We start from the raw sequence: 16,088 nt of genomic DNA, 5'->3' as shown, positions 1-16,088 counted from the left end.
ATAAGGCATATGGTCAGCAGATTAGGAGAGTTTAAATAAACAGCCCGAGTGCTTTGCTTTCCTCCCACACACCTTAACTCTGTCAGTTATGCTGCTGGATTCCTCATAGCAAATCTCATATCTTGAGGAGGTCATACCTGAGGAAGGCTGTTAGCTGGCTGAAACATCATTCTTTTAGTTTTTTCACTTTCCTGTGTACAAAGGAAACAAACAGTGAATAGCTAGAGGGCTTAGTCTTTTTAAAAATCTTGACAGAGTTTTCTGCTAGGAAGATAACTGTGTAGCCTGAGAGACTTCATTTGTTCATGCTCACACGTTTATACACAACTGACACTTTATTCCACTCAGAGGATCTTGACATAAAATTATAGAACTGATCACATCTCTGTGATAGAAGCTTGACAGTTTTCCCACACAGCCCTGTCAAAACTTCCCATCAGTAGCCGTAAACAGAATTAGCAGGGTGGCCACTTAGCAATCAAATGCTTGTGCTTTTGCAATCTTACAGCATGGCGCCGTCTCCTTTTAGGCTGAATGCACTCCTGTCCATATGATGGCCACTGAAAATCTTGGGGTGGCATTTTGCTATTCTGACTCTCCACTTCTTCAGAATCAGAGTCTTCTTGTTGCATTAAAGGAAAATGCCTATCTGGATAAATCTCCTTCAGTTTGCCCTCAAAGAATACATCTAGGCATCGTCCAGCCTCAGCAACCTCTGAATCAGGCTGTAAGAGAATAAATAACCATTCACTGTTACCGTACACAGAAATCATCAAGGATCAAAACCAAATTACTACCCTACCCTAATGTCTCGCCTTGGTTCTGTCTCCTACATCTCCATTAGTCTCCTGCCCACTTTCTACAGCCCATTAGTCCCTCTGCATTTACATTGTAAGTAAATACCAGATGCTGATATTAAGGAACATGTTTCTGCACCTCTAAGAAAAAGAGATGTGCAGTGAACTAGAAAGAATAGCAGTCATCATTGCTTAGGAATTTCTATGCACCTGAATTTTCCCTAGCTATTTTGCTGGCTATGACTGGCTGCTTACAGCATACTCAGCATCATTCCAAAAAGTTGTCTGCTAAGATGTCCCTCTTTAATTTTAGATCCATATGTATCTCAAGTCCATATATATCTCCATTTCTGTCATTAAAAAAAATTTATATCATTTCCAAAGAGTAAAACTGATTAATACTTCTGTTTATCCCAATCCCATATCTGATGTCAATGGAACCAATAGTTACACCACTATGACAGCTTGAAAGAGCAACCCTCTGGTTTGTATTCCCCCACCCATGCATATTAGAAACCTACATAATTGAACTTTGCACAGTTCCAAAACATGAGACGCACGTCAGTCACAAGTTCCTCAGGTGCAGAATAGTGGGACTTATCCTTTTTTTGCAGCTTTTTTCGTATGATTGACAAATCCATTGGCCTTTTGATGATCTGATAATAATGCCGAGCCTGCAATAAGAATAAAACGCAGGTATGTAACCTTTTTAATGAAAACATTTCCTCTCCAGTGACTTCTATGCAAGTTTGGACAGAAGTCACTGCAGAGGATTCCTTGCGTCAAGGAAAAGAGCTCTAGTCTTTTGGTGCCTACACTTGCACATCATCTTCCTGGGTGCTTTTTGGTCTGATTAAAAACATATTTGCTTGCAAAATTGATCTTGAAAATAGCACACTTCAGTGACTACTCTGCTATTTGCACTTTCTAATGTTTATCTCCAGATATAAATGTCATCATTTAACCATAATCAATAATATATGTAACATTGACAATTAGCTAACATTTCCCCCAAGCAGTTATAAAAATAATGTGCTGAGATACTGGCAGCTGATACTGTGGGAAGCAGTCTGCCAAGAGCGACTAAAAATATACTACTATGCACTCTTTTTAAAGTTCAACAAAAGTCTTTTTCAATGGGCACCAGCTACCAGGATATCCCACTCCCTAAATCTTGCTGGGTCAAAACCTACTTGTTAGGTAATGTGTTCCATAAGTTCATTGCAAGCTTTATGAGGTGGAATGTTTTTTATATTGTTATTTGGACTATTCCTTCACATACAACCTTTTTTTCCCCTCTCATTTTCCTCCTCCAATTTGTTTCACGCTATTGTTACAATAGCGTGAATCTACATCTTCCTTAAAATAGCCATTAATATTGCAAATGTTGAGTACATGGATGAAACAGCAGTCTCTACATCTTCCCCTGAACAGTCACCTTTGTGCAAAACACCAGAAAAGAGGGAGTCCAGCATTATTTCTAAAGCAGACCTCTCTTATGGCAGTGCAACATTCTCCATGTATGCAGCAAGTCAACTTTCTTAATCACTGGAACCCCTCATATATCTTTAGTATGCTACCAGCATCTTAAATTGGCACCCAAACCTGGCCTGAGAATATTGGCCAGCATTTACCTGCCTCTGACCTGGCACCTTCAAAAGCACTTGCAAGAGTGAAACACCTACCCTTCCCTAGGAAGCAACGCTGTTCAGAAAAAAAGCTGATTAATATCTTTCAGGAAGACAAAGGAGAAAGTCAAGAGGTGTGCCAGAGTATTCTCTGGATTCCCTCTGACCCATGCGTGTGCAGTACTTACCAGGGGGCTGACGGGTTCATGGAATGGGAGGCTCATACTACTGCAGAACAGGGAAAGCACCAGCTTTTCACACTTCTGTAGAAGCCAAATTTGAAATACATTTTAATTCAAAACAAGGGAGTTTCCTTCTTGTCCTTAGTTAATCAATCATACTAGCAACAAGGGGAGTTTTAATGTAGTCTGTGCATTTCTGATGCAAAATTACACACTTCACTCTAACCTGGGGGACATTTTGCCTCATAGCATTTTTATAGTTTTGACAGTGAGGATAGTCAAGAAATGCAAGAAAAGAAACACTATGTAAAAATTTTTGTATGCATGTATCTTTCCTGGAAACTCTTGGGAATTCATCGCTATCACTATTTCCTTTCTGCACTCCAGATCTGTTCCTTGGCTCTTGACTAAAAGAACAGCAGCAACAGTGTGGAAACAGTTAAATGCAAAACGTTTCACACTGTTCATATCCGTTCATACAAATGGATGTAAGTTATGTAGTTGGTTTTACTGTATGAAAAAAGTTCCATTTAATTGTCATTAACTTGTAAAATACTTATACTAGTCTTTGGCTTTTTCACTGATGCAAAAAAATGCACTACAAAAACATTATAAGCCATGTTTGCTCACAAGCAATGGCATTTCTAATCAACTCCATTTCCTAACTAGAACCTCACTAATCAAGACCCAGATCCCAACTATTTCTGGCCAGATGTACCCAATCCAATAGAAACAGGCATCACATTAATATCAAAAAGTTATGTCAAGCTCTCCCCTGTACTCAGCACTGGTGAGGCCGCACCTCAAATACTGTTTTGGGCCCCTCACTACAAGAGAGACATTGAGGTGCTGGAGCGTGTCCAGAGAAGGGCAACGAAGCTGGTGAAGGGTCTGGAGCACAAGTCTGATGAGGAGCGGCTGAGGGAACTGGGGTTGTTTTGCCTGGAGAAAAGGAGGCTGAGGGGAGACCTTATTGCTCTCTACAACTGCCTGAAAGGAGGTTGTAGAGAGGTAGGGGTCAGTCTCTTCTCCCAAATAACAAGTGATAGGACGAGAGGAAATGGCCTCAAGTTGCGCCAGGGGAGGTTTAGACTGGATATTAGGAAATTTTACTTCACTGAAAGGGTTATCAAGCATTGGAACAGGCTGCCCAGGGAAGTGGTTGAGTCACCATCCCTGGAGGTATTTAAAAGCCGTTTGGATGAGGTGCTTAGGGACATGGTGTATTGGTGGTCTTGGTAGTGTTAGGCTTACGGTTGGACTCGATGATCTTAAAGGTCTTTTCCAACCTATACGATTCTGTGATTCTGTGACAGAGTAGCTCCAGTATGGAAACAGCATGGATGAATTTGAGCAGGGCGGTGGCTATGCTCATAGGCCTTGCCAAGGGCCCCCAGTGCTCTAAGAACCATTGCTGTTGTCTTTACGTATGGTGCCCAGACTAGACCAGTGCCTTATTCTAGGCTTCATTTGTGCAGGGCCAGCTCAGCATCTGCACTCAGCTGTGTGGACTTAGGCTCCCTGTCCAGCTGTCACCAATATACACAGGACATTTATTTGGAACTTGTGGCTTCCGAGTACCAAGTGGACTTTAAGAAAAGGCATTTTTTCATGGGAGGTTTGGTAGGGGAAACTGGTAATGGGGATATAAAGAGATAAGCTTTCATCTATGCTGAGTTAACAATGCCTAAATGTTATCTTCAAGGGGATTAATGGTACATATGAAGACCGTATGATGATTTCAATCCAACTGAAAGTCAAAAAGTGTCTAGATCACAAAAATGTCATTGCAACTGGCCTAAGTAGATGTTTGAGAAGGTGCCAAGTCTTAAAGGAAAAAGATTCAGTGGCAGAAAGCCAGGCAAAGTTGACTCAGGGAAGCTTGCTCTGCTGTTGAGTGTGACTTCCCTGTTCAAAGGAGAAAGGAATTCCAGATCTGCCTGTTTCATCTTTCCGTAACATCACTCATTTTAAAATTGAACAGCAATGTCTAGATAGACATGCTTTTGTTGTATCTACTACTCTATGAAACATTCAAGTAGCAACCAAGTCAAAACAGTCATCTTTCCAATGAAGAGGCAAAGCCTCATGCTGAGATCATATGACCTTTTCTAAATAGTACAATATATAGTTATTCCCACCTTCTGGTCATAGTCATCAAGGCCATATTGTGCATTATAGCTGTGGCTGTAGCGTGTGTTTTCACAGTCATATTCTACCTCTGGCTTCACTGGATTACGGCAAAGTGTGCACACCCATTCTCCCCTGCAAAACAAGAAACCAAAAACTTGTGTCAAATTTTGTCAGCAACCTTGACAAATAACAAACCTCAGGAATCACTGTATTTGGAAACAAGTCTCATCCTTAACTAGTATTACAATTCTTGAAGAGATTTGAATCTAATTAGAAGTGTAATAATTTCAGATTCTACTCATTGCACTTTTTCTTTCACAGAGAAAAAGACAAAATAGTAAGTGTTTGAAATCATGTACCAGCAGTGTGTGCAGCTGCATTAATTCAAGTGCTGTTTTTAAAAAAATATATTAAGGAAAAATAGCCAACAGTTGGGTCATAAGACAAAACCAGATCTGTTTGATAATTGATATATTTATTATCAAGTGATACGATAATTGACATATTAATCTAAGAAATCAACATTATCAGGAAAGGTCATAACATGTGCTAGTACACAGGTTCCCAAAACAAATACACATAATTCTGCGTGGGCATAAGTGTCCTTCCTAGCGGATCCGTTTTCAGAAACCTCTTGAACCATTTCATGAATGTGCATGCAGTGATGCAACTTCTTCAACATCAGGGCCTGAATAACTGTAGATGAATGCATATTAAAGAACTATGAATACAGAACTTTAGTTAAGGGAATTAATTTACTCCATTAGAATTTAACTTTGCCTAGGAAGTTTATTTTAAAAGGAAGACTTGGTTTTCACATTGTTTTGAAACTAGAGGTTTAATAATGACTTAGCTATTAGCGAAAAGAGTGAAAAGCCGAGAGAGAAATATCTGCTTTTTGAACAGAAAGAACAAACCAGAATCTCCAAACTAGTAGCTCATAATGTATTTTTCTCAGCTGAGACAGTTATTTGGGCTTGACACAAATGAAGTAGCCTCTGGTCCCACCTGGTAATGATTTGTAACAGAATTCAGAATTATACACCACCAGTAATGCACATTATTCAGCCTCAATTTTAAAGTTTGGTACGTGGACGTGTACCTAATTCTGGCTCTTTGTTGCATACAATTCATCTGTGACAAGTTGCTAGGGAATGGATGTCTTAGGGAAACCAATGTCCTAAACATTTCCATAAAAGCCCCAATAAGCCTAAATTTCCCATAAAATTGGCTAGAAAACTGAACAGGAACTCACTGATTGCCCTCTCCTTGTGCTAGTCACTGTTCTTGCAGAGAAGAGCTGATGTCTACACCACAGAAGTTATATGAGAGTTAGGATTTTATTTTTCTCCAGTACTTCGTAAGAATGTTTTTTAAAGCTCAGGTCTGCCACCTCCTTTGTTTTACTGGCCACCTAACTGCAGAAAGGGCATACATGGCCGGAAACAGTTCTTGTTAATAGTTCAGCTAGTTCCTAGTGTGTAAGACAATTCTTCCCTTTGCAAGAAAAGTAACAAAAAAGGCAAGTGAGAGATGCAGTCCTTGCCCTCATGTAAGGTTGACACATATACCCCTGAGGATATATTCTGCCCCAAGACAGTGAGCAGAAACTGAGCACATTAGCGAAGTGTCATACATACTCACACTGGAAAGCTGAGCAGGGCTGGAACATGGCAGGAGAGATGGAAGACCTTGGGGCAGTGATCACAGCACAACAGTTCTCCTCCATTAAGACACACAGCACAGAAATCCTCATTTTCAATTGGATTGCCTTCCTGAGTAACTGGAGACTTTTTCATGATGGAGATGCCATTGCTGAGCTTCTGGTCAACAGATGGAGTATCTACAGGAGGAGATTGTGTCTGTCCTGCAGCCTGGGATATTAGAAATTTGCTGTCCTCTGAGTTCTCCTCTTTGGATTTCAGTCTTTCAGGTGGACTATCTTTATTTATCTTGAAGGAAGAAAAATCTGGGATCACACAATCATCATTTTCATATGCAAGCATATAACAGCAGTGGTTATCTGCAGACAAAATGGTTTCTCTGCAGTGAACTCTACTGGAGAGGGCACTGGGTTTCAGCAGGCCCAGGCTCAGCTCAATGGCTGCCATTGGCCGTCCAGGTCACCTTGGTCAAGTCATTTCCTCCACATACCACAATGTAATAGCACTGTGAGAGAGCTGTACAGATTTCATACCACAGATGATAGAAACAGGATACTTTACAATCTTATTTGCAAATTTTACAGTAAACAACTCAAAAAAAAAAAAAAGTCTAGTTTTTTGTTCCAACCAGAAATTCCCATTTCCTTCTGTGGAAAGAAGTTCACACTCAAGACTCTAACGAAGGAATAGAATACAAAGCTTTTAAAAATCTATTACACTGTGATTTCTGGAATCGGTTCTTATCACTCAAATATACATTTGGGTCAGTTTTAAGCTATTTATCCTACATTTGTAACTAGACAGACAAGCCAGGTTGTTTGCTAGAATACAAAAGCACTACAGCTATCCAATCCCAGAGACAGACTTCTCAGGAATTGAAGTATCACGGAGCTACACAGCAAACTAAAAGCTGCATTCTCTATTACTTCAACCCATCACAGAAGTGTCCGAGAGTGAAATGAATTAACAGACTTGTTTAGTGTATAACAACTTTCAGAAACTGTGGGTACAAGCCAGTGGGATAAAGGGGAGAAAGCAGGTAAAGCCTCACGTAAATTCCACTCACCTTTATAGACATACTTGAAGACTGGGTCCCACATTCAATTATCAGGAGAAAATTGCCCTCCTGCTCACTGTCCTGTGGCTGGAGCTTAAACACCGGGAGCTCCCCTGCTTCTGATGTACATATTTTCAGACGTTCCAGTCGCACATAGGGGATCTTCTGCTCCTTAGGGCCAGCTCTACAATCAAAATGACACATGGTTAAATTCAGCCATATTCCACAAAATTCTCCTCCCTACTCAGTTTCCACATTTTTCACACACTGTTGTTTGTGCTCCTTTTCCTTTGTCACTGTGACTCTGCTGGCTAAACACTGAAAATCTGGACATTTTTTCACCTGCCAATTCTTTAAGAAATGTGAATGCAATCACTTTAAATTAATCATATGTATAAATGCATCACTAACTTCCATGCTAAGACTTTGCCCTGCTCCACATATTTTTGTTTTAATTATTCCAATTTAAGTCATGCTTGATACTTTTCAGTGTGGCTGGCTTCAAGAAAGAACACAGCACATCATCAACTTTACTTTAAAATATTATCACAGCAGTAGCTGAAAACAAAATTTTATAAAATTGTTGCGATAATGTTAATCCTGTCCCCATTACATTTTTTAAGTTTAATTGAGGCTAAACAGTTTCTAATTGTTCAAGTGAGATAAGTTTGCAAATATTTATTCATTCTGGAAAATTACACAGAATAACAGAAATACATGAACTCATCCCTTCAATTTTGTTGAAAACAACAAAATTGTTGTTTTCAAGTTTAAGAGAACACTTTACAACTTTCATAATTATTATCTATAAGGAATCTTGCATTCTTTTTAAGTTCTCCATTATCATTAAGTATGACAAATTTTCTAAATACATGCATAAAATTTTATGGCCAGTGCTTTTGTATAAAAAGACGACTCTTACCTGACATTCTGATTGCTTTTCATATCCATTTCAAAATGTTCCTTTTCACAGTTATTGGAATCTGGAACAGAAGATAAGAAAATGAATAAAATATTTATAATATCAGAGTCAGATTAGGGTAGAAAGTACTTCAATATTCATGTACTTCTGACTGGTGTTTAATATGATATCATAAGTGAATTATGGAATCATTTCATCTATATGTGTAGAAAATGCATATGCTATTTTCTATTCTGGGATACAGTCTTTGTCTTTCTCTTTGCTTTTAACCACTGCTTCTGTACTGAATATAGGGAGCCTTTCCAAAATATTTTGTTGAAATGGTTACAATCCCAGGGAATTATATATGTACACAGCCATGCCACATTCATCCATATACATGGAAAACGTAAGTAATCCTCTTTGCTATACAGCCTTCACTTGAGAAAAACAGACCTACTGAGGTCTGAACCCCTGAGGCTCAGGAAGTCTCTGCAGTCTCCTGCTCCATGCTAAGAAGCTTCTGGATAATTCCAGTTACTTGAAAACAGGAAGGAAATTGTGTGTCCCATATCTGCCACTGAGGGACGAAAGCTAGACTGTATGATTCCTTTCTATCCTCCAACGTACGTAACACATAAATGTATGAATTCAAAACTATCTGTTATATAAGCATGCAAGTAACTGTAGCTCTTGACTGATACTAGACACAAGAGTAACAAAACTTTGGAGAGACGGGATGGGGTAGAGATGTATGCCCCAGTGGATGCCCTCATAAATACCAATCCACTGACAAATTTCATAGTAACTCCTCCTTTTCTTAGGAATTAGTTTGACATAGACAATACTAACAAGAAAACAAACCAAATATCATGGCTATCTGGAGATAAGTGTTATTAACTCCTCAAGTGTTATTCACTTGTGATTGTTGCTCAGGTGAAGGGTGGTAGTCATGGCTCTGGACAGAATTACTAAAGGGTGACTGCACACTGAGCTGAAGGAGCAGCTCTCGTTGCACGCTCTCAAACCAGAGGATGTTCCAGCGGTGCTGGGTTCCTAATATTAATCAACATTTCCATCAGCAACTTGGCTCATGAAATAATAGTACCTATAAAATTTGAGGAAAACACCAAACTAGAGAGGTTGCAAACACTGTGGAGAATGTTTACAATTTAAAAATGATCTTCATACATCTGAGAAAAAAAATATCCTAAATCAGTAAGACTTAATTGAGATAACTGTAGGTATTATGCTTACAAAGGATCAGATGAATGTAATCACAAAGGAAAATAATGACTAGGGAACTGTTCTGTAAAAGGAACTAAGGGTTAATGTGGACCATTCACATAATGTCACATAATTACGAGTCAACCACATAATGCTGCTGCTGCAAAAAAGGCGAATGCCATCCTGCAGTGTATTACCAGCAGTGAGGAATGTAAAACACAAGAAGTTGATACCCTGGCTCTGCATGGCACCCCAGAGGCCTCAGCTGCAGCACTGCGTTTGGCTATGGGCAGCACTCCTTAATTGCAGAGAACCCAGAATAGCGCAGCAGGAATGAGGTGGTTTTAAAAAAAAAATCATAACCCTGACGCATGGGGAGAGACTGAAAGCATCAAATTTGTTTCGTCTAGGAAAGAGAAGGGGAGGGGAGGGTGTTTTTGCAAGCCATGATAAGAAGAAAAGTGGCTGTAAGAGGGAAAATTATGAAATGATGTACAATTTTTACCACATCCCTTGGGGCTGGGATAAGAAGTATTTTGTTGTAAATTAAGCTGAAATGTTTAGATTTGATATTAGAAAAGGATGAGTCATTGGAGATATATACCAGAAGCAGTGGGGTTTGGCAGCACAGCACTGCTGAAGCTAGTAAGTCCTACTGAGAGCCACTAGCAAAGATAACATTGCCTTTGCAACAGAGTTAATCTCTCTCACTGGTGCACACTGCATACGGAGACTGTATCTCCTCAATGCATGCCTTTAAACAGTGACAGCAGGATCGGAATTGCTCGCTCCTGATCCTTCCTTGTGAAAAGGGAGCAGCATTGAATTCAACGCTCTAGTCTTTCCATCCTCTTGCACAACAGGACCTGTGCTTTGCACAGAGCAAATCTGTAGCATCTGTTATAGATAGTGAGATTCTGTATGTTGGGACTGCTTTATGTGTGTAGTGTCACATGACTCAAACCAGATACTACAAAGCTGCTCCTCTCAGAGACACTTAAGCCTGACTGAGGCACAGCTTTTTACAGGTGCGCCCAATTCTTACAACTCACACAAATGATTGTGGCATAATTGTCACAGTTAGGCATAGTACATATAAGAGAAGACAAATACATTTCCTTGGTTCACTGAGCTAGGCCTCTTTTGTACTAATTAGAATTCTCTGAATAAAAATACAGCACAGAGATAGAAATATTAACTCAACTTTTACAGAGAAAAGCAGCCAAATATTGGCATAAGTCACAGGATAACAGCTTGATCCTGCAATCCCTTGCTTGCATGAATAGTCCCATTGACTTTTAGAGTTTGCAGGAATGAGGCTTTACAGTGTAGCACAAGGATGCTGGCAATTTGCCCATGGAAAGAGTTAAGTAAGGTCTAATTCTCCATTAAGGCTGAAGAAATAGGCCTTGGCTGAAGCGAATGTTCCACAGTAGACAGAGCCAAGCAAATGCACGTACTGTGCAATATATTAACCTAACAAAAATTTGCTCTGCTACTGATGTGAAGGACTTAGCAGAAGGCACATTACATTTCGGAAGTAATTTTTTTTTTAATTGAATTTGGACTCTTCAAACCAGCTCTTCAATAGTCATAACTGCAGGTCTCATTAACAGGAGTGCTTCTAAGAGAACTAATACTCCAGGTACTTCACACAGACACACTCATTTCTGGTTCATAGATGAAGGATGTTACAAATTCAAGGCATATCATTTCCATGATTTTCCTCCACAAATGAGATCAAACATGCTTTTCCATTGGATTAAGTACTCTGATAATATTTGAAGCTTGCTGGAAAAGCACATTTATATGTAAGTACATTAATAAGCATACTGCTTTGCAATGTTTGCAATATGCAGTGCTAAGAAAGAAAGACCAAAAACCTAAATGAAATAATGAAAAGCCTGGTACCTTCTTTACTTCTAAGTTGTCTCATTCTGGCATTCACAGGCAGGAAAGAAGTGTTGCTGAGCAGTTCAGAAGGAGAAGTGAAATGTTGAGATTTCTTGATTGAAAGATTAATAGGTTCTTCCAGCACTTTTTGCATAGAAAGAGTTAATTCATTAACTACATCTTGCCCAGCAGTAGCCAAGCTGTTTTCTAGAGGATGATCTACAGTATTGAAGTCTTCATTTTCCAGCTTCAGGGGAGGGGGGAAAAAAAAAAAAAAACCACGAATTTTATTACTAGTTTTCTTTCTTTCCATCTTAATAATTTGTAATCAGTCTTCAAATACCACATAAGGAAAACTTTACCTACTGAAATAGCTGCCTTTGACTGACTGACTAACAATAACATGTGCTATCAATGAAAGTGGATTCCCTTTCAGTAGAGGAGTTTGAGCAATTCCTACCTTGCACTTAGTGCTGCCCTGGAGTGCATCACCTGGTGTGAGGCCAGCAGCAGCCCCAGGGCTCAGGTCACTTGGAGCTCTGCCCAACGCCAGGCTGTAGCTGGGCACTGACTCTGGTGGAGTATCACAGTCACAAAGGGCATTTGGGGATGGGCCAAGTGTTACAGCGGCTGCACCTTGCATCTGTGGATCAGCCGAGCTAGATAACCTTGTTGAAGGTAATTCCATTTCTAACCCGTTTGAAAAGCCCACAATGCTTAAGGATGCCGAACTCTGGGAAAAGAAAAAAGAAAAAAACCCAATATGTTAATAAGCTTTTCAGCAGCAAAATGCTACTGTTCTTTCTATAATGGATGAGATACTCTGTTTCAGCTATATGTAATCAACTAGTCATGTCACAAGGGCTTGAAAGTATCTATTGTAATCTTATACCATCTCCAAAAGCTTTAGAGTTTCCACCATTAAAACTGAAAACTGAAAAAGGAGACGCCTAGGTTACTCTTCTGTGATTTACAAAAAATGTCTTCCTTTGATCAGTCCGAGGCATCCTGATTTTTAACTCCCTACAATGAATGGGAAAGCTAAGCATATAGAACAGGGACATGGTTTAGTGGTGGACTTGGCAGTGCTAGGTTAACAGTTGGACTTGATGATCTTAAAGGTCTTTTCCAACCTAAATGATTCTATGATTCTGTGATTCTAAATCAATCCTTGATATAAACCCTACTAGCTTCCGTTAAGTTATTCCAGAAGAAATAAGATTCAGATCAGAAATGTTATTGTTTTATTCAAAAATCATCAGATCACTTTATTCAGAAAGATTCAGAAGAAATAAGATTCAGATCTGACACAAGTGGATGAAACTATTGTTACTGTTAATGATGCTGAAAACTTTATGCTAGTTAGTGAGTCTGTCCCATTAAAACCTAAGGCACTTGCCCTTTAAATATCATAGTGTAAATCCAGAAACATCCTATATGTACTAATGAGGAAAGGATGTACACATCTAGTTTCCAAAGAAAGGGAATATTTACCAAAGTCTCTGAAATAGTTTTAGCAACATGCATTTTCTACTGTCTCATGATTTGTCACTGTCAAAACTACAGAAATACTGTTATGCAAAACAAAGCAAATCCACCCATCTAGGTGACTTCCTTAAGCTGCCTTACATCGAGGAATGTGTGACTGTACTGAAATCAGGACTCTGCTAGCATCCATATGAAGCAAATATAAGCAGTCTTAAGAAGTATGCAGATCTGTGTCATTTGAATATGTAATTTTCAATTTATTTCATCATAGTTCATTGGTGTTTCACCCTTGGTAATTGACTGAATAAATCCTTTTCATTTGACTACAATACAGTAAGTAGCACTCATTGTAATATAAATCAAGACAAAAGAAATGTGCTGATTGCATCTGAATTAGAGTTTAATTTTGTTGTTGTACTTATTTTTCTGCCTGTGACTTAAAAAGTGAATCTGAGACAGGACCCATTTCCTAGATTTAATTAGTATTTTTCTCAACTGTTACTCCATTTTGGATTTTGATACCTTTGTCCATCTTAATCCAACAGTGGTAGACAGTAGCCTAGACTGGGTTGTCAGTTGTGCCTGTGTAAATCCGGCATAATGCCAAAGAAGTCAGTCTTGAATTCCTCTGCTTGCAGTGCATATCACCTATGTGCTAAGAGAACACTCTGCCCACAGATATTAATTTCCACCTAAGGATGTAATTTAATCTCCTTTTCTTCAATTTGCAATAGACACTATAGTAGCAGCTTTGCCTGAACAATGACCACTTATGTTCAATGAGACAAAATAGCCTGCATTTGAGACAGAAGGAGGTCAGCTCTTTTGCAGTGCTAGGGAAGGTTTGTGCCATTCTACCACACGGTGCTCTAGTCAGTCTGTTTTAAACAGTCCTTTCATGTAGAAGGCACCCCAGAGAATACTGGGTCTCTGCAGCCAGGGTATTGGCCATTTTCCTCCTCTTGAGACAAATGAATGTCCCCGAATCTAAGCTGCCTGAGCTGTAATAACTTCTTGGAACCAGATGGAACTAGTCAAACACATTCTTCCTACCTTACATTTGAGCTGAAAACTAGAACACAGCAAATGAGGAAATGCATTGGTGGAGCCACAATTTTCCATATACTCTGTCTGATAGAGCATTCCTAAGAATGCTCAGGTTTCAAACAGAAGGAATATATGCAGGTCAGAAAGGAATCCAGCTCTCATGGCCACACATGAGATAAAGAAGTCCACAAAGATCAAAAATGTTCATTTGCTGTCATAATTTGCTTGTGACAGGTTCCTGCACATGCAGTGACGGATGTGGCCTATCAAGTACACATTTTCCTTTTCATTCCATCACTCTTTTTATCACAAGCCTTTTTCAGGTGACAAAATAAACATGTGAATTGTTCTCATATCACTTACAGAAAATAAAACAAATAAGCAAATTCGTGCTTGAACTGAACAGATAGACTGTAATCAGCTTTGCCTTTTCCCCTTATTTCGAAGTCCATTGTGAGCATTAATTAAGTCCCTGTGAGGTAGTTAAATATTTATTTAGCCAGATTCTCAAAAGCACGAAGCATCCACAAATTCCTGTCTGAGTCAATAGGAACTACCTAATGCTGTGCTCCATTGGAAATGGGCATGCTGAGGCACACACGTGGCAGGCACACCACCCAAAGCTGCACAGCAAGTTAACTGGAGACCCTGTGGCTATTCACTTCTTCTAATGACTACGCGCTTTTTCCTTTACTTATGTTACGAGAGCGTGCCATCATCTATTACATATTGAGACCTGACCCTGTGAAGACCCATCTGTGTGTAACTGTATACACTGCAGGTGAAATGTTAGCCCTACTAAGACAATGGTAGGATTATTCCTGGCTTCAGTGAGACAATCTTACTTACTGGGAGTAGTCACTGGGACAACTCCTACTGCAGAAAAAAGAAATAGACACACGCATAAGACTTCGTTATAACTGTAATTTTTAGAAAGGTGAAATTCAGTTGCATTTGTATGGCTATATCTTTTTTACTCTTCTAGCTAGCATCAGTTTCTTCAGATATCTTTTTAGATTATATAAGCCAATATAAAACCTTACTCTGGTTAAAAAGAAAAAAGAATAATGAGGCCATCAAACTGCCATCTGTCTTTCCCTTGGGGCAAAAGTTAATTTTGTGGTTATTTTAATGATGAAGCAACATTATGATCTTTCAGTGCAAAGTATTAAAACTCACAGTTAAGAACAGACACATTCCATTCTGATCCATGGAGCTGCTGTCAAGTGTGAAGTGAACAATGCACTGGGAACAAGGCTCATTAATAGCCTATTAATTCACTCCCTAAAATAATCATTTCTTTTGCCATTAGCAAAAATTTCTCTTTTCCCTTGACAGTTCAGCTAGTTTTTGCAAATGGGATGCCTTTAAAGAATTGATCTCTGTTTTATAAAAGCTCTATTGCTTTTACATTGCACCCTTTGAACAACAACAAGCATTAATTATGCTCTTGGGTTGAGGGTGGCTTCAGCTGTAGGTTAATTTTGAAACTTTTGACATTTTAATGTACATCCTGGCACATTGAACTACATCTGTGTCATTATAAATGGAATTCTCATTGTCTCACAATTAATTTTGGTCTGATGATCCTTATAATATAATGGCAGCAGCATCACCACCCCAAAATGCCTTCTACCACAAATTTCATAGCTATGGTAGTGAAAGGTAAGAAGAAAGAACATGCAAAGTGCCTTCAGAGAACAAAAAATAAACATATTGTTCAGTTCAAATATTTCTTTGATCACTGTTGCATTTAAAAAGGTCCAGTGTAAACATGCAGCACTAATACAGAAGAATTCTGAGAAGCAAATACTTACCTTGAAACACTGGGATTAGGATTTGTTAGGATTGTTTTGGCAAAGTCTCAAGGCTGTTGACATTAAGTGTCACAGATAAAGAAAACTAAAACTAGGAACCGCCAATTCTCTTTGCTATAAGAGAAATAACACGCTGCAAATGGTTGCAGAGTAATGAACGGCTGCTATTAAGTGGAGCAATCCCCCTGGCAGCTCATTATGCTAGGAGGTTAAACAAATGTACTACTCCAATCCAGTTGTTTAACTCACCGCAC

At 39.1% G+C, this 16,088-nt stretch overlaps 1 protein-coding gene across 1 annotated transcript in view; it reads right to left on the bottom strand.

The window, feature by feature from the left end:
- Positions 1-20: 20 nt before the first annotated feature.
- The window catches only part of TRIM66 (tripartite motif containing 66), a 53,105-nt gene continuing 37,037 nt past the window's right edge, over positions 21-16,088 (bottom strand). The window contains exons 11-20 of the mRNA XM_072864809.1: positions 11,943-12,215; positions 11,501-11,729; positions 8,384-8,444; positions 7,471-7,645; positions 6,385-6,692; positions 4,749-4,872; positions 2,614-2,688; positions 1,319-1,471; positions 507-725; positions 21-191 (exon numbers count right to left, since the gene is read on the bottom strand). Coding sequence (XP_072720910.1) covers positions 132-191; positions 507-725; positions 1,319-1,471; positions 2,614-2,688; positions 4,749-4,872; positions 6,385-6,692; positions 7,471-7,645; positions 8,384-8,444; positions 11,501-11,729; positions 11,943-12,215 — 1,677 coding nt within the window. The 3' untranslated portion in view covers positions 21-131. The remainder of the gene's footprint in view (positions 192-506; positions 726-1,318; positions 1,472-2,613; positions 2,689-4,748; positions 4,873-6,384; positions 6,693-7,470; positions 7,646-8,383; positions 8,445-11,500; positions 11,730-11,942; positions 12,216-16,088) is intronic.

The sequence above is a fragment of the Ciconia boyciana genome, chromosome 6, assembly GCF_034638445.1.
Source record: "Ciconia boyciana chromosome 6, ASM3463844v1, whole genome shotgun sequence".
In the NCBI taxonomy this organism is placed as follows: Eukaryota; Metazoa; Chordata; class Aves; order Ciconiiformes; family Ciconiidae; genus Ciconia; species Ciconia boyciana.
The sequence above is the reverse complement of the archived record's forward strand: the minus strand, read 5'-3'. Positions and strand labels throughout refer to the sequence as shown.